This window comes from Haemaphysalis longicornis, unplaced genomic scaffold (genome assembly GCF_048455015.1).
Source record: "Haemaphysalis longicornis isolate Haplotype H1 unplaced genomic scaffold, Haemaphysalis longicornis Haplotype H1 scaffold_6, whole genome shotgun sequence".
Taxonomy (NCBI): domain Eukaryota; kingdom Metazoa; phylum Arthropoda; class Arachnida; order Ixodida; family Ixodidae; genus Haemaphysalis; species Haemaphysalis longicornis.
This window is the reverse complement of record NW_027526407.1, coordinates 158,916,803-158,942,047: the sequence shown is the minus strand read 5'-3', so window position 1 is coordinate 158,942,047 and position 25,245 is coordinate 158,916,803. Positions and strand designations below refer to the sequence as shown.

Sequence of the window (25,245 nt, the reverse complement as noted above, 5' to 3'; positions counted from 1 at the left end):
TCTAACATCGCTGGCATACAGTCTGGTGTAGAGTCGTTCTGCTAACGTTATTACATCTTCCAAATTGTGCGTGATCTTACCCTGCTCGCGTCTGAGTGCAGACATGCTGTCGTTGCCGCTGGCAAGCTTACTCTTTGTTGCTTTCAAACTTCGTCTTGTTCGCGGCGTTTCCTCGATCACTGTCATGCTATTTCCACAAATTTCGTTTGTTTTACTTATGTTGAGCAATTTACAGACTAAATACTTTTAGGAAAACTTGGGAAGCAAGGCATCTTTTATTTAAAAGCTCGAAGGGGTAAATACGAACGTTGTAGATCAGGCCAGGATGAAAACGTGCGAAATAATGTAAAACAAGTGCCCCGCGCGTGCGTTTCAGCGCGAACATAAAAATTTGAAGAGCAAGTTCCTAAAACACAACAAAAAGAAACGCACGCTTAAGTCGCGAAATACGGTGATGAAGAGCGATGAGCTTTAAAAGACCGCCAAGCACGGGGCGAGATAAAGGTTGCGAAGTAGGTTCTCTCTGTGTGAGTCTTGTTTGCAGCTGTATGCCACCGAGAGCGTCGAACAGCTTCGAGCGAAGCCACGGAGGCATAGTTCGAGCGCAGGGCGACGTTTAAAGGCCACGTTAATGCTGCGGCTACTGCGACGAACGCAGTGTTGCGGGATGAGTGGTATTAAGTCACTCGAGCTTCGGTCAGCCGATGAGCCTCCTTCAAGTCGCATTCGCCGCCTGCCAGCTGTGCCTTCGGAGTCGGAGCTGACGGCAGCGCGCGTTAAGCTTAGGTGAGCTAGGCCTGGCGTCTTTTTTGATTCATTTCATTCCATTATGTTTTATTACCTTAATGGTAGTTAGTTTCTGATTTAGTTTTGTAGGCGTCGGCTTAGTTTTATTGTTCAACGTTGCTATCTAAAATACTAAGCAGACCTCCCGGAGAGAAATGCGTCTATCCTGTGCAAAAAAAGTGCCCTATCGAACGCGCCAATGTAGACAACAGAATACACATAATCGAAGAAAATATGCGCTGTGAAGAATTCTTCGGAGGGGATTTAACATAACCTTGACGAACGGGGGACGAGATTAATATTGAAATAATTCTCAATTATGATTTGTGAGTAGTTGATGCTACTATTATGAAGACGGCCGCTAATTTCGTCCTCAAAATCTATTTTAGGCGCAACAAAAACCACATTCTCTCAAACGCCGTGCAACTGTGCAAGAACTTCTGTCCATTCTGCGTTGTTGGCCGTACTTGATAGATTTTTGCAGAGGTTTATTCAGTTTTATGCCAGTAGACGCAAAGATTGAGATGGGTGACGTTGTTTTCAGAAATTTTAAATAGCCTGTCTTTTGTCGTGCAGATTTCATTTCATTGTTTCCCTTTGACGGCTTTAACATACAAAGGATGTATAATAGAGTTGCGAAATATTTGTGATAATTCTTGCAATCATGTCAAATCTATTGAAACAGCTGATACGAAATAGAGTTACATGTGTCATGCGACCAGGAAAAACTATAATTTCAAATTGAAAACTGAAAAGCCAATAGGAAAGTTTCCGAACAGAGATTACCAAAGTTAATAAAGGTTTATGTACAGTACCAATAAAGCAGAAACAGCCCTTCACATGGGTGGTCGCAAGCGGTTGCAATATTGCATTTTTTTTCTTTGGGTGTATACATGTACACATGCGCAGCCCGTTGCTGGTTTAATTGGATTTTATATAAATTCCTGACATGTCTCAATGATGCAGCAGAAGCAATATTTCAAAAGGCGCTTATTTTGAGCAAGCTTCCCAGTATTTCTTCCTTGTCATGGAAGGCATAAAATTCTGGTATGCGACGATTTTATTTTCACGCAACGCGACCTGATCATCCCATTCTCGTACTGCAAAAAATTTATTTTATAACTTGGCGAAGGTGTCAGTTTCTATTTTACTGGAATAGTCCCACACCATGGAGTAATACTTTCTGATCAGATTTGCTGGGAACAACCACTTATCTGCAACAAAAATGAATAGGTAATGTCCCGCATTCGAGTCACAGATCAGGAGAAGCTTTCGAATTACCAAGTTTTTCGTGAAAAGTGTATAGCTTGCGGAGGTTACTCTGCATCGATGTTGCTTTTGGGGATTTGTTTGACGTTATTATTTTGATATATCAGGATGCACTACACCCCCCTCCCTTGAATGCCCTGCAGCAGAAAGGCCTCTAGGTGTGCTCTCATTAAGTCAAAATATTTAAACCACATATTCAACGACTGCGTGCACTTACTACGTATACGACCACCAGACACCCCGTTGTTGCCCACAGGATGCTCAGATCGCTAATCTACCACGTTTTGCAAGACGCCCACCTGTCTGCCTGGCGACAATCCGTAGACCCGCCTATTTGCATCGGTAAAGGCGCGAAGACGGTGCCATGTTATTACCGCTCGACGCTCCGTACCTAATGCGGCTGATTTGTAAGCGTGTCCGGTCGTCCGTTCTGTGAACGGCATGTTGCGGCGGGCAGAAAGCGTTCCGTAAAAGCGTTTCAGTGTGATACTTGCACTGTGCTTGGGTTTCGGTGGGCAATTTTTTTTCCATTATTTATCGTATTTTGAGACCCCTTCGAACTGTGCTCCACCTGTTACGTCGGCTGCCAAACTTGTAATATTCTCTAATATCTGTAATATTGTTTCGTATTATCGTATTTTTATCGTATTTTAATAGTATTATTGTATTTTATCGTATTATCTGTAATATTCTTTTATTTTCTTTATTACCGTGATATTCGACTATGGCCAACTTATTGCATGGCGCCTGCACTCTGCTGTAGTGGCCAGCTATGTTTCTGTATGCTGTATCTTATTTGCCTTTATCGTTTTCTGTTGTCTTTTGTTCCATATCGGGTGTTATGTTATGTACCGTCACTTGTTCGTGTTCTATGCCCAAATATGTGCACCATATTACTTCAGCGCTGCTGAACAGAACTGTATGGGTGTGCGTGGGCTATGTCAAGCTGCTATTACGCAGCTTATTTCCCCAGTCCTCCCTTTCTTCCTCTCGAAGAACAAATAAAAAATATTGATTGATTGATTGATTGATTGATTTATTGATTAATTTTATAGGTGGACCGGCAGTCGGGTTACGAACAAAGTTTATTGCGGTTGCAACGGAGTAGATATAGGAACGAAAGGTGACGTAACAGGTTACGTGAGTTTAACAAAAGGGCCGGTGACGTCAAAGTGACTCAGCCATGCTACAGATTTATTGATATATTGATTGATTGATTCATTGATTGATTGATTGATTTGATTAATGAAGACGGTGCAAGGTTGTAGAGTGAAAACCGCGGCAATACCCGTCGCTCTCAGCCGGGAGAACCGCTGTCCTCGAAGCCTTATATTTTTTGCGAATAAAACATGCAGGAGGCACTGAAAGATTAGATAGTTTCTGCTGTTGTGCCCAAAAAGGCAACGTGCACCCGACAATTGCAGCAGTATAGTTAATCGAATTTTTTAAATGGAATTAATCGAAAATTAATCGAATTTTATGCCGGGGGGTAAACTCTCTACCATGTCTGAGCACACACTGACGCACTATTTATCTCCATTCACGATGCACCCGCCAAGCCAGTATGAAAGTGTTGTTTTTTATATTTGCGGACGTGCAGTAAATGGACAGTCAATTGGTTAACCTTCTTCGGGGAATGGTACACTGCTATCTCGCGCACAGTTTTCCGTCAGTCGAAGAACAAAATAGCGTCGCTTTGTCGCCATTTCCTCTGTATCTAGATCTACAGGCAGTAATTCAGTAGCAGTATGACGGTTCACACGAAATTTCGACACTCACAAAATGCCAAGGGTATTTCAATGGCGCACGACAAGTAAAGCGAACGCGGCGAGCGTCCCTTCCCTGCAGAACGCCTTTCGAGCACTTCCCCGACTGCCCTTCGATCAACGCCAGCTTCGCGGTGTGGCAACCTTTGCCAGCGCACGAACCTCCCTTAGCGTCACGGCAGTGGTTAACGATCAGAAAAGCATTGAAGGTTTTTGCCTTAACTAAGCGAGTGTACTGGAACGTTTTAATGGTAGCCGACCCGCAAATGAGGTGGAAAATGAGGTGTCAAAGACACGGCAGCGCCTATAGTTCGTGCCACAAACTAAAAATAATTTAAAATATCCCTCCTTACACACAGTGATGCTCAATAGCAGATTAACTGAGCGGGCACCATCCTGTTTCTACGCTTGATTTTCTGTGTCCACCGCCTGAAACAGCGAAACGAAAGATGCGGAAATTATGTTTTATGAACTTGCAGAGGAGTATTGATGCAAAGCCTGTGACATGATTGCTTCTGATTCGTGTGAAATTTCAACGAGATGGGGGTGACACTTCTCCCTAATGTGTGGCATTTTCAAACCTATCTGAGAAGCCTTGCATGGTAGTCGTACATTCGGATTGATTTGATTGATTGATTTGGGGGTTTAACGGGCCGACGCTACACAGGCAATGAAGTGCGCCGTAGTGGAGGGCTCCGGATTATTTTGGCCACGTGGGGACCTTTAACCTGCGCTGAAATCTCGAACACACGGGCGTTTCTGCTTTCGGCCTCCATCCGAAAAGCGGCCGCCGCGACCGAGAATCGAACCCGCGCCCTCGGGCTTATATTGGGGTAGTCTGCTGTGTTGTCTGTTGTATTGGATGTACTGGATGTTGGATTGCCTATTGTGGTGGATGTACCGCTAGAGACCGACTACCAATTTGTTTCCAGCTCCCGTTAATCACGGTGTTGTGCCATTGCTCTGGGACGAAAAAAACAGCTGCATAGCTAATAGCTTTTGCTCTTGGTTTGTATGCAGCCATACAAGAGTTTTCACTATTGTAAAAACTTTGCAGGGCTGAGTCTTACCATTTTTGTATTCTAAGCGTCGTTCTTGACGCAGAACTGTGAAAGCGCTTTATTTATAACTTCTTTAATTCTGCGTTATACATAATTAGAACTGTGCCATTTCAAAAGGACGTAGAATGGTGTTGGTGATGCTTCATACTGAATTGCACTGCGTTCACCGACAAACAGAACGCTATCACAGGTCTAGGACGAGGCGCTCCCATTGGTGTTAGCGTGCTATTTGTCTGTATATACGTAGGGCAATTCAATATGATGGAACATTTCGTCCGGCCAAGCTCCCATTTATGTCTATGTATAAAACTTCTCGTTAATTCGAATGGGAGTGGCCTCCGCCAGGGATAATTGAAACTTCGCCCCACCACGCCGGAACCTTGGGGCCTGGCACACGGACACAGAAACGCGTTCGCTGCCTATACACTGAGGCTGCGTCGGCTCCGGAAGTGAGCGAAAAATTGAGACAAAAGTTAAATCGGGTAAAACCAATCTGAAACTGCCATGACGGACGTTTTAGAAGAAGTTTTTTTTGCAAACTATATCGCTACGAGTTCGAGGTGGGGGGCATGCTGACACATCATTAGTGAAGTTAGATGCGTAGAACCGGTTGACGCCAGTGACAACGAGGAGGGGGCGGACGTAGCACCATTTTGGAAACCACTCACAAGTAATGACTGGATGGACTGCCGCCCGTCTCTTCTCAAGTTTATAAGAAGACGAAGAGGAGGTTTTCCGCTGCATTGCTTATTGCTTGTGTTTCAAAAACGTGTTGTCTTTCATCTTCAAGGATGAAAGGAAGGCTTCACTGGCGGACTTTTGCGAGTGTGCTGACATGCTCTACGGCTCCGCAATCGCATTGTACGGATTTTGTTCTTCCCTTTTCTTAGTTACACCAGTCATTATTTTAACTGAGATGGCATCCCGTTGCAGTTGAATTAATCAGCTTTTACTGTAACAACTCTTTGCTTGATTGGAAATGAATAGCTCGTTTTGGTTGTTAACGAAAAGCGGCGTACAAAAACAACTGGCGGATAGTTCATAACTTTCATATAGTTCATAACTTTCATAACGTTCATAACTTTCATAGTTCATATAGTTCCTAATAAGCCATTGACCGCTCCTTTCAGATGCACAATTTAGGCGTTTACTTTTTTATGTTTCTTCGAACCTACGTCGCTGCAGGTAAATTCGGCACTCACGTACTTGAAATAAAAAAAAAAGTGTGGGGTTGGGTTTCAGTTTCTGATACTGTTCGCGAAAATAAGAAGGTTGAATGTATGATTTAATGCAGTACACACTCGACCGCAAAGAAGCCATAAATTTTGCAGTTGATCTCTCTGTTGCTTATCAAAGCCAGCAAGCTCTACGAACATTATATATGATATTTTGCCTTCACTTAAAGTAACACGTACATACCTAGGAACAGAACTTGTGTAGTACACGCGCAAACATTGCAAGGCAACGCTGGGCTCCTTCCAGCGTTTTTGTTAGCCCAATGCGATGCATGCGGTCCTCCATGAAAGGATTGCTCCGCAAGTGCGCTCATTTTTTTTTTTTTTAAATTCGCCCAATATAGGTTCTGCATCTTTTAGTGCAGTGGCTAGAGCAAAAAAAAAAAAAAAAAGCAGAGAAAATGTTTATGTGTCCTTAAGTGACGTAATATCATCAGTCATCAGATCCTGTCTGCTCACAAATTCCTTCGAAAATGGAATTAACCGCGCACTGTTTGTGCATTATTTCGGTTAAGAATGATTTACCAAGCACATGCTTCATACACTAATTAACACGCAAGCTTGGAAGCGAGACAACTTAGAGCAAACATACTTATGGACACTCAGTCTTATGAAAGGCTTACGGATGGAGTACTTTGCACGGAGGATTTTAACAATTCCATCCTTGAAATGTTTTAGTTTTCAAGCTAGGCTAGGTTCTGGCGCGCATTTATACCTTTAACAAAGCACTTAACGAAGTAAAATGTAAATCAGCGTTGGTGCAAGTGAAGGTATTCCTTTTAGGGCCTCAGTAGTGAGGGATCTTACTGTCTATTGGTGGCCAGTTACGCAATCTTTCTACTCGAGCCAAACTGGGGCGCCTGCTGGTCATGCACGATATAGGGTAAGCACGTCGTTGGCGATGATATTGAGAGAGTTGTATGAAAGAACACGCGCTCGAGGGCTGCAAACGGTTTCAAGACGCACGCCGCTTACCTGCCGGATGCTGTACTTTCACATGTCTTGTTCCGTTCCCTCCCCTGCTAGATGTCGTCCATTCTTAAATGACAACTGGAATGCCGCAGAAATTTAACAAGAATTCCTGTTGTACGACACAAACTTTGTTGTGACGACCAAAGCCCTGTTGTTACGTCAAAGCCTTCTGTTGTTACGGCACACATTTATGTCGTTACCACAAAATCAATTTTCTCAACGACAGACATTCTTCTAGTCACAACAGAACTGGCTATCCCTACAACAGCCATCATGCTGTGGTGGCATAGCCAGGGACACGACACAAGAATACGACAAGGCCACAGAACGACACGCAAAAATACGACAAACTACAGGAATTTTTTCTGTCGTCATTTTCGACTGGGAAAATATTTATTTCGTACAGCGTTGTGTTGCTTGAGAAAAATGCCATGCACAGGTATGGCGGATGCTAGTCCTTTGTACGTCTAGGAGTAGTAGAGATGAGTGTTCGACTCATGTTGGGACATCGTTCGGAATTCGGCACAGGTGCAGCAGCCGGAGCACGGAGACGATGCTGGGCGACTGGCAGCAGCCGGTTACGGCCAGACGCCAGGGATCGAGCCGGAGGTCACCCGCGGCAGGAGGGGTACCGTCGTCTATGGTTCCTGGCTCCCAACGCTCCCTACTCAGTGACCCCGACGAAGACGAGTTCGGCGCCGCGGACGAGCCCCCCTCTCCGCCGCTGCCGCCGCTGCTGCCCAGGGCACCACCGCCCTACGACCGACAGCAGCAGCAGCAGCCACAGCAGCCGGACTGCGTCATCATCTCCTCCAGGACGATGGACAGGTTCCTGCCATCCTTCGGACAGGCGAGTTTCTCAACTTTAAATAAGCCGAAGTCCCGGTTAACTGGCCAGCCGGAAGCTGGCACCCAATTACAGAGGCAAAGCAAAAAGTTAAGGAGAATATTTATGAGTTCTGACAAACGTTCATACTAACACGCCGAAATATTTTTAAGTGACTGTCTAAGCATGTACTCAAAGTGGACCGGTTATCGTCACAATGAACCTTCAATTACTTTACCTTGTTGACCGGAAACGACTTGACGCGTATCGGTGTTCCCGTTGACAACGTGGCTGTACAGTACTGACGAGCGAACTTTTTTATTCTGTAAAAATTACCTAAATTGAAACATTTCCGGAGAAGTTATCATCATCATAAGCGTATTTAAATCAATGGGAGGACCGCAGCAGCACAGGACAGTAGTGTTTGGAAGACAACTGGAGATAATGTACGTCTATCCTATCCTGTACTGAACTGCTGTAGCATTCTCTCCGAAATTTCTATAATTTGTCTCTCCATTGAGTACATTGCCTTCCCAATCCAGACCCATTACTCGGTATCCATTCTACTGCACCGGTAGTCCACCGGTTTTTGTGGTCCACGGACCAGCCCAAGTCCAGTTTTCTTTAATTATAACTATGGTAATCCTCCACCCGACTTCGATTTGGCATCCAGAACATCGGTTTCCCATTTCTAAGCGTTGCTCCTATACTCTTCTATCGTTTCATGCCCAGTTACGCGGACCTAAGTTTGCTTTACAGTTGTCTAGTAAGGCTTCAAGCGTCCGTCTTGTAAATAGTGTGCCAAAAATATGCGATCATGTTTGTCTCCCCGAGTTGTGGACTGCCTCAATGGCGGCCGCCTATCTGAAAGCAGGAAATTATGTATTTTGGGTCCTGCAACTCGTAACGTGGCCATGAGCAAAAAATACAATTACATTCACTTCAATTAGCCATTATTTGGTAGCTCACCCATCTCCACGTCACCCACGAAAGACGTTCTTTTGTCGGAAAAGACCAGAAACATTGAAGCGCTTTCCAGTTTCGTACTACACTACTTCCGCGGTGATGCCTAAGCCTTTTAAATTACGTAGTTTTGGCGAAAGAATTAAGATTGATATTTAAAAGTGATATCCCCGTATCGTGTGAGCTGCCGTGTTTCACATCTCAAGTTGATGTAGACGGTTGACTGTCCATCGCCGCAGAACCGAAGGGATGAATATTGCAGAACAACTCCCGCATGGAGAGCAGTGCGCCCACTCCGCCCAGGGTAGTGATGGACGTCCTAAAGCGTCAATCGTTCAGTCGTTCGCATGACTCCGGTTCATCATGATTCTGATCAGCCTCATTTTCTCCTTGCAATCTTTTCTTACTCTTCAGGCTACTCTGACGGAGATGAATATCCACTCGTCGCTGTTGCCCATGCATATACGCTGTTAGTAGAAACCTGCTTTGGTACTCACCTAATTGCTACTTTTGTAATAACCATGCTCAATGTCCTCCTGTAGGGCTGATTACTTCCGAAGAAACGTGCGTTTCCTATAACCCCATGCCTGAAGGGGGGCATTGAAGTCACCCCCCCCCCCCCGACCAAGGCGTGTTGACGCGACTGGCTGCTGGCTGCTCTAAGAAAAATTTTGAATTTTTGACCGTTGTCTTAGGGGTTGCTGTAGACGTTGACTACGTAGAGTCCGTGCGTACAGCGTTTTCCGGGGATTTTCTCAAGGCAGGTGTGTTGGCACTTGCCCTTCCTGCCTTTGTGGAGCTGGTGTTCTACGGCGGTCAGGCCCTTCCGCACAAAGGTACACACGCCCCGCCGGCCCGTCATGTCCGCGTAGGTATTGTATCCCGGTAGAGTCGGATCTAGCGTCACTGTTTCTTGTAGAATGATGATGTATGGCCGTTTCGCTGCATGTTGTATGTGTTGTTCAAGCGTGGCTTCCTTGTTGTTGTAGGTAGCTCTGGCAGTTCCACCGCCATATCGGGAGCGACACGGGCGCCGCTCCCGGTTTTATTTCATAAGAATGGTGCTGTGGCCGCAGAGGGAAAGGGTGATGAAAGGAAGAAAAAATAACCCACATTTGCAGGTTCATATTCTTTCGATTGATTCTGGGGTTTAACGCGCCGACGCAACGCAGGCGATGAGGCGCGCCGTAGTGGAGGGCTCCGGATTAATTTTGACCACCTGGGGATCTTTCGCGTGCGCCGAAATCTCGTACACACGGGCGTTTTTGCTTTTCGCCTCCATGAGGTGTGCCTTTTTTGCTCCCTGGATTTATTATATATATATTGTTACGGGACTAAGGTGGACAATGCCTGACAGATCCTTAAGCCAACGACGATGACGGCGACGACGACGAAGTGCCTAGCGCGAACCTGGCGCGAGCTCTGTCATGGCCGCACTGTACATAATGTGAATAGATCGCTTCACCCCATCGCATCGTTCGTCCCATCTGTGTCCTGCCGCCACGTAACATTTTGGTGGAGTGTGCGGTGTCATCCCCATCCTGGCCTCCAGATCGCATCGTCTCGGCCCGGGCGGAATCGTCGAGGAAACGTCGGCCGTGTCGGGCAGCCCCAGCCCACTGCGATGAGCATTCGACCACGTCCCCCGCCCCGTGACCCCAGCCCGTGACCAGCCGATGAAGACGAGCCGCTATATGCCGAGACCAAAAGAACAGAAGCCGCATCCCCAGCCCTCTCGTCCGACGTGGTTCGAGTTCCTCCGACGGTCCTCTTCTGTCTTCAAGACATCGCGTTTGTGGGGCCAGGCATCATCACGTCCATCATCGTCATCGGTGGCGGCAGGCACATCTTCACTGTACATTGTCATCGCATCGCTCATCCTCACCGCAATTCTCGCGCTGCCTCGGCCACGACCGGGTCAGTCGTCTTCGAACCGGGGGGTGATGTTACGGGACTAAGGTGGACAATGCCTGACAGATCCTTAAGCCAACGACGATGACGGCGACGACGACGAAGTGCCTAGCGCGAACCTGGCGCGAGCTCTGTCATGGCCGCACTGTACATAATGTGAATAGATCGCTTCACCCCATCGCATCGTTCGTCCCATCTGTGTCCTGCCGCCACGTAACAATATATACATATATGTATTGCTTTCTGCCTGTTTCTGCTCATTGTCTTTTGATGTAGAGTTTACTTGCTGAATCCTCTAACGCTGTTCTTTTACGCACCTTCTCACAGGAGGTCCCCCCGAAAGTTTTTTACTACTGGACCTCCTTCTGGATTAATATTTGTACGCGCTTTTAAAACGTGTGAAATTCCACTATGGCGCGCCTCATCGCCTGCGTTGCATCGGCGCGTTAAACCCTACAATCAAATCAAAATGTGTGAAATAAACTTCAACTTCACTTCACTTCAGCAACCACTTGGGAGAGCGCCATGCCACGTAACCTCCTCACACCCCACGCGTGCTCCGCTCTCCTCTCTCCGAGCCACGGATGACAAATGCGAAGGCGGAGCTTGGCCGAGACGTCACAGGCGAGTAAAAGCTTGAAACAGCGGGCGCGGCGGCAGACCTCTCACCTCCTCTGCTCCATGCATACCTGCTGCTGACATGGAAATACCAAAGAAAGTCTGGACGCCTCAAGAAACAGCGACGTACCAGGAAGACCGCCGTACAGCCAAGCGAGAAGCCATGCGTCGCCACCGTGCTGATCCGGAACCTTGCGCCGAAGCTGTGGCTGAGAAGAGGTGACTCAGTGTCGAGGGTCTCCTGTTTCAGTCCAGCGAACGCGAGAATCGGTGCCTGAACACCCGACATCGCTGAGAAACAAATCCCGGCCCGCGAATGCTCGAAAACCTTCACGGTCAAGCACAGCATAGCCTCGCCAAACCTGGAGGCAAGTTAGTCAAGCCTAGAATAACCTCGCAGTACCTAGAAACGATTTAGCCAAGCCTACCAACAACTTAGCAAAACCTAGCATAACCTCGCAAAACCAACAAACAACTTAGCCAAGCGACGAAAAAGCCAGGTGGTCATGAGATCTACTGTTGACTCGAGCCTTGCACCGCTATTGCAAGCAGCGCACATTTTTTGAGCTGCCAGTAATGCGTCCAACTTGCCGCTATACTGTCAAGGACTACTTACCCAGAGCGTGCTTTAGCAAACAGCACTTGAGCTGCATCAGAATATTGCGCGGTACACGATTTTGCAATTAGGGAATCGTAATTTTGAGACACTTCTCGTCAGTTTGTTCCCGTGTCTCTCGTTTTTCTCTCGGTTGTGGGTTCTTTTAAGGCAAAGAGCCGCTGACTTGGAGAAGTAAGAGAAAAGAGCCTTCCTCGCTAGACTGCTGGCCTCCCATTGCCCGTGTTATTTGATTTGATTCTTTCAGAAAGTGTTTTGCTCCACCGTTTTATATGATAAAGTGTTGAGCTACGCTAGGTGAGCCTGTTATTATTTCGGGATTTCGAGAGCATCCAAGCTGTCTGCATATGTTACTGCTTTCTATGCTCCTAGAGATGTCGCTAAGGCGTTGCACTGCTGAGCACGAGGTCTCTGGTTCGATTACCGGCCGCGGTGGCCACTTTTCTGATGGAGGCGACAAGCAAAAACGCCCGTGTGTACGATATTTTGGAGCGCGTTAAAGATCCCCCTGCCGGGGGTCAAAATTAATCCGGAGCCCTCCACTACGGCGCGCCTCATCGCCTGCGTTGCGTCGGCGCGTTCAACTTTACAATCAGTCTTAGAGATGACGACGTCATCACTGTTTTTATTCTAAGGGGGATGCCTTGCAATTCCAGCTCGACTGTAGAGATCGCCCTGGTCGTGGTGAAGGGTTCGTGGTTCCATACAGTTTTCTTAAGTGCCGGCCATTGCGATTACCCTAGGGTCTTGTCTCATGGCGCCATCTACCGACATGGCTGGCTCTTTAGTGTGCAGTGGGGTAGCCACAAGCGCTTTGGTGGCCCTCGGATGAACGTGGGATTCCGTAGTTACCTTTGTCAGAAGGGGCCTGTCTTCGAACGGAGATATTGCCACCTCCAAGTGAGCCGCTCTGAATGTTTGGCCATCGTGCTAAAGGAGACGTTGGCCTTGTGCGTTGTCGTTGCGAGCTCCCTGTGCAATGATGTCATTTAAGCAAGGACGTTGGCTGTACCTCCAATGTTATTCCGCCTTTGTATGGTGCGGGAGACGCGTAACTGCACCCAGTGTTTGCCGGTGTGTGCTTTCGATCTGATGAGATTTATCTTGTGTTAGGGGAATATTTAGGATCACGTAGCATGCTCTGGACCAAGTGTGCGTTTAACCAACATGTGGGCGATATCTTGCGTCATTCCTTCGAATTTCTTTAGTATTATATTTATGGTATGGTGAGTTTTCTTCATCGTCGGCCTTAACTGCTGAAGTCACACATCGTCGTCACCTTTGGAGTTGATGGGAAAACCGAGCACCCCTATCCAACCGGTAGCAGATTGCTTAAGGTGATGGGCATTCCAACATCAGTTGCTACTTTCGCTCGCTCCGTGGAGGACCAACCTACTGTTAAAATTGCACTTTTTCAGATGATACTTGAGTTCCCGTGTTAGAAGCTGTTAGTGTAGTGCCATTTTGCGCAAGAATGAAGGAATGAAATCGTTTATCAACGACAGGTGCTGCTGTTAGGGCACTCGTCTGGTTGAGGGGATGCTCAGTCCGGAATGCTGTGGCTGTTGCTGGCTGGAAACAAGCTAGAATACAGTGCTCAAAGTGGTGCGCAGCTGCCACTGGGGTAGAGTTGCCCTAAGACGTTGCAGTGATTCTGGAAGCATTCGTGCCTTTGCGTACGTTACCACCATGCCCTGCACCCTTTTTACGGTACCCCTAGACACAAAACGAAAGTTTTGCTTTTAAACTTGCGAAAAAGGTTTTTGCAGGGCACAAACTCTAAGCGTAAATTACTTTCTAGACGTGGAAACAGGGCGAATAGAACTCAACGCGGTGGTATAACGCAATAAATTTGTAACCTAAAAAGGGAATGCAGGAGTAAGTGGACCCCACAGTATCTTCTATCGCCTTGTTTGTGTACAGTAGTACAACAGAAAGAGCAGAGCACCTGCAGTCCACACAGAGTGGTTCCCAAGGGAACGGGTGGTAACCGGGGTGTAGGGAACCGGCACTCGCATTGATTCTCACAAAAGCGAGCTGCACAGAGGCGGTGTTCCTGGCAAGGCAGAGATTCCGTTCCCCGGTCCCACGACAACTGACGCATGGGCAAACACACTCGCATCCCCGGTGCTCAAGTCGAACACTGGCCGAACAAGCGCTCTCTACTTTCGCCTGTCTCTGTTTGGCGCAGACAGCAGGTTTCGACCGTGGCATCCCCGGGGGACGCTTTTCCGGCAGCTGGGTTTGGCGAAGTGGCGATAAGTGACGTTCACACGCTGCGCTGCCTGTGCACTTGAGTGCAATTGGCTCCAGGCGAATATCGAAATCAACGGCCTACTTCAGACTCTTGTAGTTTCTCTGTTTATTATTGCTTCGTTCCAAAACTGAAAAAGAACAGATAGCTGGAAGGAAATTAGAAGTATTGACAGGTTTACAGTAAAAACCACCTTTGTTCTCCTACATTTACTGCTCGACGCGACTATTCGCTGATACCCGGTATTCAGAAGATTCCGCCGTTATTTTATGCACATCAGGGGTCATCTGCGTGCTTATTCCGCGCAGCCTGAATCATATTTACAAACTTTACCATCCATACCTACAGAAAAATGAGAGAACCGCGAAAGCTAGAAGTGCGTCCAATCGATCGTCAAACTTTCGAAGACTCAGGTCAAAAACGAAGAACGAACCCCCGCGACGACTTTTCGCGTACTAAATAAACGCACCGACGAAAGACGCAAATGTGTACCATTACATGATTGATCAGATAAAGAAATGCTATTGTACTCCTCCTTCGCGTATTTTTTTTAATTAAAAATCGTTCCTTTTTACGATTTCCAAGTAATCATTTTGACACAATGTAAGGCCAGTTTAACGCCCGCGCCATGTGTCAGAAGATCTTTTCAGAGCTTTTCGGCCGACCGACCAGTCTATGCGGAAACACAGTAGTTTTCTGACAGGACGCCAATTTCGGCGCACGTTAAAGATCCCCAGGTGGTCAAAATTAATCCGGAGCCCTCCACTACGGCGCGCCTCATCGCCTCCGTTGCGTTGGCGCGTTAAACCCTACAATCAATCTGACAGGACGCCATCGGTACCACAAAGAGGGCTTTCGCTTTGAAAAAAAAACGACTGAGTTTTGCGTGCCTGCTGCCCAGCGTTCCCGAACAAGTGTACTGGCTCAATAGCGAGAACGTCCGGGCAACATTTCTTCTCTCCGCCGCTTTTCCCCAGCTTAGAGGCATCGCTTCGCTTAAGGGGGACTCACCTGTTAACATTCGTACAGGACGTAGTACTTCATGACTCACGGGCTTACAAATCATTGTCCACCACTAAGAAAAGCTTTACAAACGCATATCAGTGTTCGCAGCAGCCTAGTTTGCTTATTTTAGAGATATGTCACATCCTTACTGAAACAAAAAAAAAACACGGAACTCTTGCTTGATAGCCAGGTTGCGCCACCTTGGGAAAACTGGTTAAACCAAAATGCGTTTCCTGCATATTTTTGATCTCCTTAAAAAGTGTTACATCTCTAAGAGAAGCAAACAAGGCCGTTAGGAAAATTTCTATGAATTTGCACGACCTTTCCTATCGGTACTCTCTGCTTTTTAGGCTCGTCGGTCATGAATTAGTAAGTTCAACAAGAATGGTATCAGGTGCGTCCGCCTTAAGCCGGGTGATGAGAGCACCCTCCCGTTTTATTCGGCTGAACCAGGCGAGAAAGTGTCGTCGAGGCCTGGTTTAGGCATTGACGCATGGTGCTGTGAGAGGTTTCCGCCCTACCGCGGGAGGATTGCCGCAACGCGAGAACGGCACCATGCGCACTTGTTGAATCAATGGCCTTTCCATACAGACAAGTGCTGCGTGTTGCCTCGAGACATGTTGCGTGAACAATCGACTTTGTTCAAACGAGCGCTCCGAGAGCAAGTATTGCAGCACCTACAGAGGGCGACTATCATTCCTAGCACATTTCTGGAGCTGTGGTAAGGACAAAAGAGAAGTGATTATTGTACAGCGAATTCAGGAGAGAAGTACTTGGAGGGCGCCAACGCATTAACCCGAGAATGAAAGGGGCAATGAAAGCAAAATGAAAGGTGGGTTCAATAGAAAGACTGCTTCGTCCCGCTAACAATGATACTAACTTTATCGCAAACTTCGAAGAAATAATGGACATGTAAATTAAAACTGGTGAAGCGGCACAGCAAATTTCTGTGACGTCACATAATATTGTTTGTGAGATGAGTGACTATCGACCTAAGCCACACTGGGCGATGGTATGGGAGCGTGCAGTTCTATTTGATCACATTGCTTGAATTTTGGGGTGCAGTAAGAAAATTGAAAAATATCTTTTTAGTGTTGGTCTATTACACGTCGTCCCCGCCCATAACGCACCACTGAGTGCAAAATTGAAATTCTTTTCAATACTTCTTGCGTGCTTTGCTAACAAAACGCTTTTACTGGCTGTAATGGAACTGAGTGACACACCGAAGCCCAGTTCTTTCAAATTAAACAAAGGTATATTTTCCCTTCATGACCCCTTTGATGCGCAAGAGAGGCCAAATGATTTGTAGTGAAGATTAGTTCCCGAGCATTGCTCGAAAGCTAAGAATCGTAAACAAGAGAAACATAGATAGCTTTCTGAACCCCTTAGACGGAAAAAAGAGGGAACCCTGTGGATAACAAAAAGCCAGTTTCGTTCTCCACTCTTACACTCAGGTGTGCGCCCACTGCAGCCGCCGAGGCCCGCTCAATCAGACCGTCCTGGATTGAACTTCTTTTGTGCGGTACTTTAACAGTTGAGTCTAGACTCTGCTCGAGGAACCGAGAATGAAAGGAGCTGCTCCAATCCTGCATGGTAGACACCAGAAAGGAAGTGCTCAATCGAGGTCCGTAGTACCCGGGAGAAAGACACGCCTTGCGAGGCAGTCAAATTGATGGCTTCCTTGCCCCAAAGGAGATTTCCGGCAGGCCCATCTCCGGCCCCGGAGGTTAAGTCAGAAGTAGAGAAATTGGAATCGTTTGTCAAAAGTACCGAGGTCTAGTAGACGTACTAGAGCTTCTGTGTTTTTTTTTTCTGGGATGCACCTCGTTCTCAGTGGGATCAATCTTCGTCGGCACAACTTTCAAATTTGTCCCGCCTTTTAGCACACCTTATTTAGAGCAATGCATGCAATTCACCGTCGAGACAGCCTTTGGATAAAGTAGCGATGTCGGGTGGTATAATAAAAGGAACTAACGGGAAGCGCGAAACTCAAGGCACTTTGGTAACGTTGGTGGGCGGAACGTGAAAGTTCTATTGTTTATGGATAGATGGCAAACTCAAAAAACGTATCACGGAACACCCAAACAGACCAACCCACGGTCACGACAGCAGCAGGTTCCGGACCTTCGATACTCGAGCGATGCGTTCAAACACTGTACAAGGGGCTGTTGGGCTGGGCACAGATTGCGTCAGGTGCCCTAAACTCCGCTCAGTGATCCGCCGCGCTGCATAATGCTGTAAGCACATGACAAGGAGCATCGAAAAAAAATGTACCTTTATACTGCGGAACGCCCTCCTATTTTGCACAGTGCGTGCTCCTTGGACAGCACCTGCTAGGGCAGAAAGCCTCGGTTTAGTGTTATGGTAGCCAGCCCGTACATCAACGACCGATATTAAGTTTCTTTTGTTGCTGAAGAAGTACCGTTACCCGAAGCAAAAATGTGGTTGATGGTAAAGGCACCCGAAGATGTATTTAGATGAGAGTAGCGGCTTCTTTTTATCTAAGGAGTGCTGGCAAAGGTTCACTGATGTGTTTTTGATGGCCTGCTCGCAGCGCATTAGCCATTCCTGGGTTCGGGGGCGAGCCTTTTGTCCTCTTTCAAGCTGAGGGGAACTTGCTCGCGATCAGAATGAATCATACGCGGGTCTTTTGAAAGAGACCTTGGAAAATCGGAAGGGTGCTTTCCCATTGCTTTCATTATTCCTAGTGCAGAAGATGGAATCACGCGCATCCGTATCAACCCGAAAACAGCGCTGTCTTATTTGCCTTTGCGGCACATCGCTTTGGTTTTCGAAAGTAGTCTTGAAGCCATCTGAATGCAGCCCGCTGCGTTCAAAACTTTCGGTGATGCCTGCGCGCTGTTTTAAAATACAATGCATTAAGTTTACAAATAGTCGTCCTCGGTTGCCTGCGGAGGCGTATATATGTCTAAATAGCATTTTTTGTTTTAGTGTGATGTAGAAAACTCAAAGCTAATATGAGGTTTTGTTCATAAAAAAGGTCATCGGCACATCCGAGTGTGCAGATGTGTTCTTTATTGTGAAGCATCGCACCTGCCACACTAGCAAACGACGTTATGATGCCTATTTTATATTCCTCCTAAACTCCTAAAAATATTCCTCCTAAACTCGAAATGAGTTATTATTGGGAATGAAGCACTTTCTACAGTTTTGAAAAAAAAAAGTGCTACATGATGCGTTAAAAATAGTCCACACTGAAATCGATTGGGAGGGAGCAGTCAGCATGGACCACTGAAGATGTTGTTTGAAATCAAGTGCACCCCTGGAAATAAACCGGAAGGAAATACGTATTGAATGGGTAGCAATGGCCGGTTCTAAATAAAAAATGGGGCCAATCAAAAGAAAGTTTAGTCTGATTCCGTCGCATCAGCTTCGGGTATTGGAAGCTGAGAATATTTGAAAAATGGAAACCGAACATCGATTGGCCATTTTTGGTTATTCACCTGGTTTATTTATGCCAAAAAAACTACACAACTTCCGTGTACACAGTATTAACATTCGTATATTGCTTTTACGTCGTAACAAGAAAAATTATGCAGATGAAGATGAAGTCAAGAATACTATAATGTGCACTGAGATAACATCTTGCCGCCTCTTGACCCAGTTGCTTGGCTTCAGAGTACACGGACAGATTTTTATTGCATAAGTATGACATTGCTAATGTCGGCAACATTTCACCGTCGATCCGTCCTAAGAGCTACAGAACAAAGAGAGAAAGAGCCAGTGGCTGTGGCGGCACCGCCCTCTGTGGATGACGTTGCTACAAAAACGTCAAGTGGAAGCGCGGCTTACAACCTACCTTCGGCGATGCGCCGGTCTCGACGAGTTCCGTGATTCTGCTCGCAACTTGTGCACATTGTAAAACCAGCAGGCAGTGCGGGGCGATAAATGAGAGAGGAGGGAGAGGGACGGCGAAGAAACCTCCGTACTACTGGACAACAAAAGGAACGACAGGCTCCAAATGCAGTTGCTTGTCAAGCGAGGAAATACGACCACTGAGCTGGTTGAACAGCAAAGCAGGTTGGAACGTATTACCAGTCGCGGACGACACATCTTTTTGCCGGCTTGTAAAGCCGGAACAAGGGGTCTGCATTAGACCCGGCCTCGAGTTGGCAATGGAGAGAGACTCATGCTCATGCATTCTCAAAGATTCATCAAGATTGTTTTCGAATCTATGCAGGTCTGCGGACGATTTTCATAGCACTTGTGCAGAAATAATGCAAGTATTGATAGAGAAATAGATTCGATTACCTTTGTGGCTGATTGAAATTGTTGAGTTAGCTCCATTGGAAAGCGTTGCCCACCTGCCTCTTCGGCCACGCGGCGCCCCGTGGGGGTGTAGTGACAGTATACGCCTCAAAGCATGCGCATCTATTTGAGAACACATGCCTTCTGGTTGGCCCACGTAGGGCTTGCGCAATAAAACAACATCGCAGGTGATCATGTGGTGGTCGGTTGCTGCGCCCGATCGTGTCAATGTTGCGGCACTGCTGCAGATCGCCAGGTCAGCAACAGTAACAAATGCTCGCGACAGTGTGGGCGGACGGACCTGACCCGGGGCGATCGAGAGGGCCTTGAGACGGTGCATGAGCGCGGAGAAAGAACGGACTGGGGCGAGATGCATGAGCGGCCAATAATCGCTATCTGAAGTATGTTCTCTCGCGTCGTCTTGGCTACGTCCAAGATTGTCGAATTGGAAGGATGCGGTGACTAGGCAATACGGAGGATGAGCTGCTTCATTTTGTTGCGTTTTTTGTCAGTTCTTTCACAAGGTGGGTTAAGTATCTCTACTGCGCGGCGGCCTCCCTTCGAGTTTTTACTTGACCTTCTCTACAAAATGTCGGCTCCCAGCTCAAATTACTGAGGGATTCGTTTTTGATATAGCACCAAGTTTTTAGAAAGTTTTCACGTTCAGTCTGCGAGGCCAAGCGCTAAGGTGGTAAAAAGACTCTTCAATGTTGATTACAAAATACATCGAAAGAACAAAGTCCAAACCACATATTACCAGTTAAGACTGTGTATTTCTTTCAAGTTCGACGCGTTTGCATGTGACCGGGAAAAATATCTCCAGAAGAAGAGTTTCCTTTCCACAGCATTTGTTTGTGTTTTATATAAATTCAGTAGGCATCAGAAACGAGGACGGCAGTGGTGGAGTCAAGATAATGTGGGGATATTGTTTTTCAGAAACTACACATTTATGGACCCCAACATAGCGCTTAGTGCCCAGGTCGTATCACGTGTCATGCTTCCCAGAAGGCCTGAGACCGTGAGGGAAAAAAGGTTAAGGAAGCCTTAACGATCGTCTGTCTAAGCTCGTTCGTGACCCCGACGGGAGAAACAAAAAGCTGATGTCTCCGCACGCCATACAAGCGCCCGCACGCACGCCAATCACTTTGGGATAACAAGTGTCGTTCGTTCAAGAAAAACCCACAAACTGCTTCGCTTCAAGGCGCTTTGTTATTTTTATGTTGCTTGGTTAAGCAACTCCCAATAAAAAAAATATACTCAGGGCGTGGAGTGGGAGTCGCCAATGTATCACGGCAGATTCCAAGTTTAACCTGCTGGTGTACAGGAATACAAGCCTGTTGAAATACCTTTCCTAAACTACAGTTCCTCCTAGGCACTGACACAGTTTTGATGTGTTTATGACGCTTTTATTATCTTATTCTCCTGCTAAATATCGATCGAATTCATGCCTTCATCACCTAAAGAGTAGGAGCATTAGCGCGTTGAGTATTGCTAGCGCAGGGCATTTTTTTCTTCGGCAATAAATTATAACGCTTGTGTCGATAATTTGGCCCGCGTTTTAGAGCTCCAGTTGGGCTCATTCAGTCTCTATATCTGCGCTATGGACCTCCGAATAGCCGACATTGGGAGCGCAAAATATTAATTTGGAAAATACAGACAACGAAACGACTGTGGTATAAATTTTTCTTGGCTTCTCGCTCTGAGCCCCAACACAATTTCGAGAGAAAATGCAAATGATGACGGTGGACAAAATGTGTTTAGCCTATCTGCCTTTGTGCAATATAGAGTTGTTATATCTGATTATGGGATGCTACATTTCCTTCATTCACCCAAGGCGCTTTTCGCGGTACAGCTGAGTTTTGATTGTGGTTCGGCTTTTCCCTATACAGGAATGAATGAACTGCAGAAATCTAACAAAACTGCATTCAAAGCGTCAGGGATTACTTAGAAAATACAATCGCTGTAACCTAGTTAGTTGAATGGATATTTGGAGTGGTGCCTCCTTATTTCGTTTCCCGTTAGCGGTTTTCTCACACCATGAAGCTGCTGACAGGCTGTATTATTTTCCTGCGAGGTCACAGACCACCATTACGCCTAAATATGGCAGGATGACGTGGCGTGTTCCAAGCCTACTTGTAGTCGCATCATCACCATGAACACTGCAACGCCCACCCCAATCATTGCTCGCACCCCAAAATCATCATTATCCACAGAGCTCGTCTCGGAATTTGCCGAAGCACGCGCTCCGAACAAGCGAGGCACCCTTTCCGGCTAGACGTCTGGAGCTGTCTCTCTCTTGCCTAGCATGCTTTCTACATACTTATGAATCAATGGCATTCTGAAGCGTATTTCGAGAGGCGCCCATCCTTGTGTACGTTGTAATTTCGGTCTGGCGCAGAAGTGCAGAATTTCACACTTGTGTCTTTCTTGATTGCTTTCGCAAGAGATGGCAAAAAAATTTCAGCACTCAGCTTGATTAGGTCCCTGCAACGTGCTTGGCGAGGCTTGTGCTCCCATGTCCCTCTATTTATCATGGGGGCCTGTTTGTTGCGTGTGGATTTCCTGAAGAGATTTGAGCGCGGAAACGACCATATTCCGTGTGTAATAGGGGCCGAACAACGCGTGTGTAAGGAAGGTAACTTGATTTTCTCGCGAAACCTAATCGCCTTCTGCTCACAAAATGACATGCTAGCGTGTTTAGCGCGCTACGCACAAGTTTGGAGTCGATAGTTTCTAGTTTAGCAACACTAGTATCGACGGAGCTGTCATGGCAACCTGATATTAAGACCATTTCTGAAGCTGTGCGCATTGTGCATTGGAAGTTGTTTGGCCACGTAACGTGCCTAGTTAAGTTGCTCTTTTGTTACTTGGTACTTCAAAGTGTGTATTGCTTAGTCTTCGCCCATCTGTACCATTACCTGAAGTTGACCGGCCTGGCGCAGCGGCGGTAGCCCAGACTGTTGTGACTGACTATGTGCCCGGACTGACAGCCCTATCTCTCACTCTTTATACTCTCTTTATATTGTTCCGAGGATGATGTGGTGAAACCTCATGGCTGCCTGATGGAAACCTCTTTTCCTGCTTTTCTCTACTTTATCATTTCACTCCCCCTCTACTTTCCTTCATCCACACTAGGTTGTATGTAGGTGAGATCCCTTCCGAGCTCAAAAATATCGCCAGTGCACTTCCTTTCTTTTACCTTTCCCGCAAACCCCAACCAACCCCACCACTTTGTGACAGCCGTGCTTAGCGACAACGGGATCCGAACTCACAAGTACAAACGACTCCCTCCAATACCTATGGACGAATCCGCCTCTCATGCCGCCCCTGTGCTATTGGGGTACTCGGGTCATCCTAGGAGGAAAGTATATATCAGGTTATGAGATCCATTCAGACAGAAATTGCGATTCGTTTAATCATGATTACCGCATTAATAATCATTGCGAATAATTAATATTAAATCTTTTTTCATACCACTTGATTTTGAGTATTCCACCCTAATCCCGTTAACAATTTTTAATATTACCAATAGTAATATTAATAGTTTCATTGGTAATAGTTATTACCAATGAAACATAAATGCGTTGAAAATGCTTGTTCATCTTTTCGACGCCTCACATCTTCGGTTCGCTTGTGGCCATGAGACTTTTGTTCCCTTTGTGACCACGCCACTCTCATTTAAAGTAACTTTCCCAAGAGACATGCAAGGCTTTCACGTCAATAAGGTATGATAAGTGCACTTTTTGAAAGCTACAGGGCAATAAAGCAGTCATAGCACTTTGTGGGAAAAAAGGTTCAACCAAAAGTGCACATCAAAATAAATTGGCATTTCTACAGGAGGGAATCTTCGAGCCCGAAACTTGACATTACCCCTAAGACAGCCCAAACCAAGAACTTTCGCACAAAACGGTGTTAGCCCCAGAAAAACCGAAGATAAAACGTGAGCATCTTAGCCAATTCCGTTTTCAGCAGCTCTGAACTCTGGGACAATGTGAATGTAACAGATATTACCTGCCGGGTTTGACAGTGAATACCAAATCTCATAGGATGTTCCCAGCGCCAGACGGTAATTACAGCGCTGTTGTGTACTGTGCGACGTGTCCGCGACATGGTTCCGGACGGGGAAGCTCGGAAAATAAATTAAAGCCTCAGGAGCTTTGCTCCGCAAACAGTTCCCGTTTTCATCGTGAACTTCATCTGTAAAATGATTTTGACTACGATGGCCACCCTTTCGGCGAATAACGCTGTTTAATGGATAAAATAGGCAGCACGTACCTGACAACGGTATAACATTATTCTCTACTCACCAACACCAGGCAAATGACTAAAGGAGCGGTGGTAATTCCGCCACTCCGTCGGGGCAGGAAGAATTTCCGGCTGTTTATGCCCGAAATAAATTGAACTTTAAATTGAAATTGGATCCGCATGCTGCTGCACACACGCAGACACATACGCAGTCTTGTGCTCGTAGTGTAACTATGTGGCCCTGTAATTTTTAGTTCGAGGAAAAATTGCTTTTCTCTGTGTTTGCATAGTTTCTGACCGGATAAGCTGAGAAAAGAAAAATTTAGCTCATATTGCAATTACTTCATCATTTACAGTCATGAAAATTATTTAGCTTATTAAGACATTAAATCGTTTGTTACTTGTAGTAAAAAATGGTTTTCTTGTGCTCATTAAATTTATATCGCATCCAGCCTACAGGCAAAAAAATAAAGCTGGTAAGGGAAGTATTTACAGATTAGCGGACGTTTCGGCAAACCAATTTCTCGGTTTCCTTACCCGCCCCCTCTCATATGTTGTGTACACCGAAGCTTCTCAATTTTTGTAGCGTCCAGCTGTGTGAAAACGCAACAGTGCCGATGTCTGTACCAAGGGGCTTTTTTCAAGAATTCTTCCCCCGAATGCTCGCCGTTCTAATTTTGTTCTCCAGGTGCTGGAAGATACGTTGTTTGGTTTCGTGAAATGATGACACCAGGGCCAAAATGTTATTATATAGCGAGCTGTTGAAATCCACCAGCTAATGATGACATTACGTAACGTCTCCAGAAGTGCAGATGACTGTTCTTGGCAGCAAGGTACTCTGATTCATTTCACTGTAATTTCGTTTTCACGCTGACGCATTTCATGTCGGCGCAGCGCGACAAACGGTTAACCCTGCGCCATGCGGGGTCTTTCGTGGCAGTTGAAGTTTCTTACAAAGATGTCTACAGCGACATTGTAAGCAGGTGATTCCGTGGCAGAAGTAGGTTTTAAAATAATACCATGTGGTCTGTAGGTTATTTTATTGTGGATTTTCCCATGGCATTTCCGACTGGTTAAAAAAAGTCGGGGGAAAGCATAGAGTACCTGTTGTTTTCAGAGCACCTTTAAAGCTCGGAGGCCTTTGCAAGGCTTTGCAGGTAAGGAAAGAAAAGGGAGCTTCTAAGGCAAAATGCTAGGTTCGGCACATACGCAAATTTGTGAATTGCGTTCAGGGTGTTGTATATGAGATACCTTTGTCTTACGGTCGTTTCTACATCGGACAATCAGGCCAATGTATTAACGAAAGAGTGCATGAACCTACATATGCCTGTCAACAGGTCAGCACAGTGGCAAATCATCCGGCACACGGTGCGAGGTGCAAGTATGACGTAGCGTCTGAAAAAACCACCATTTTGTTCCGCACTAAATACAAAATGTCCCATTTGATAT

General features: G+C 46.3%; 1 protein-coding gene across 4 annotated transcripts in view; it reads left to right on the top strand.

Moving 5' to 3' along the window:
- Window positions 1–25,245, top strand: part of LOC144141229 (uncharacterized) — a 321,032-nt gene that overhangs the window by 270,897 nt on the left and 24,890 nt on the right. For 3 of the 4 annotated variants that reach the window (XM_077672786.1, XM_077672784.1, XM_077672785.1), the window contains one exon: window positions 7,618–7,939. In XM_077672786.1, the coding sequence (XP_077528912.1) occupies window positions 7,618–7,939 (322 nt within the window). Of the gene's footprint in view, window positions 1–603; window positions 787–7,617; window positions 7,940–25,245 lie in introns of those variants that run through there. The other variant, XM_077672787.1, reaches the window with a different exon arrangement.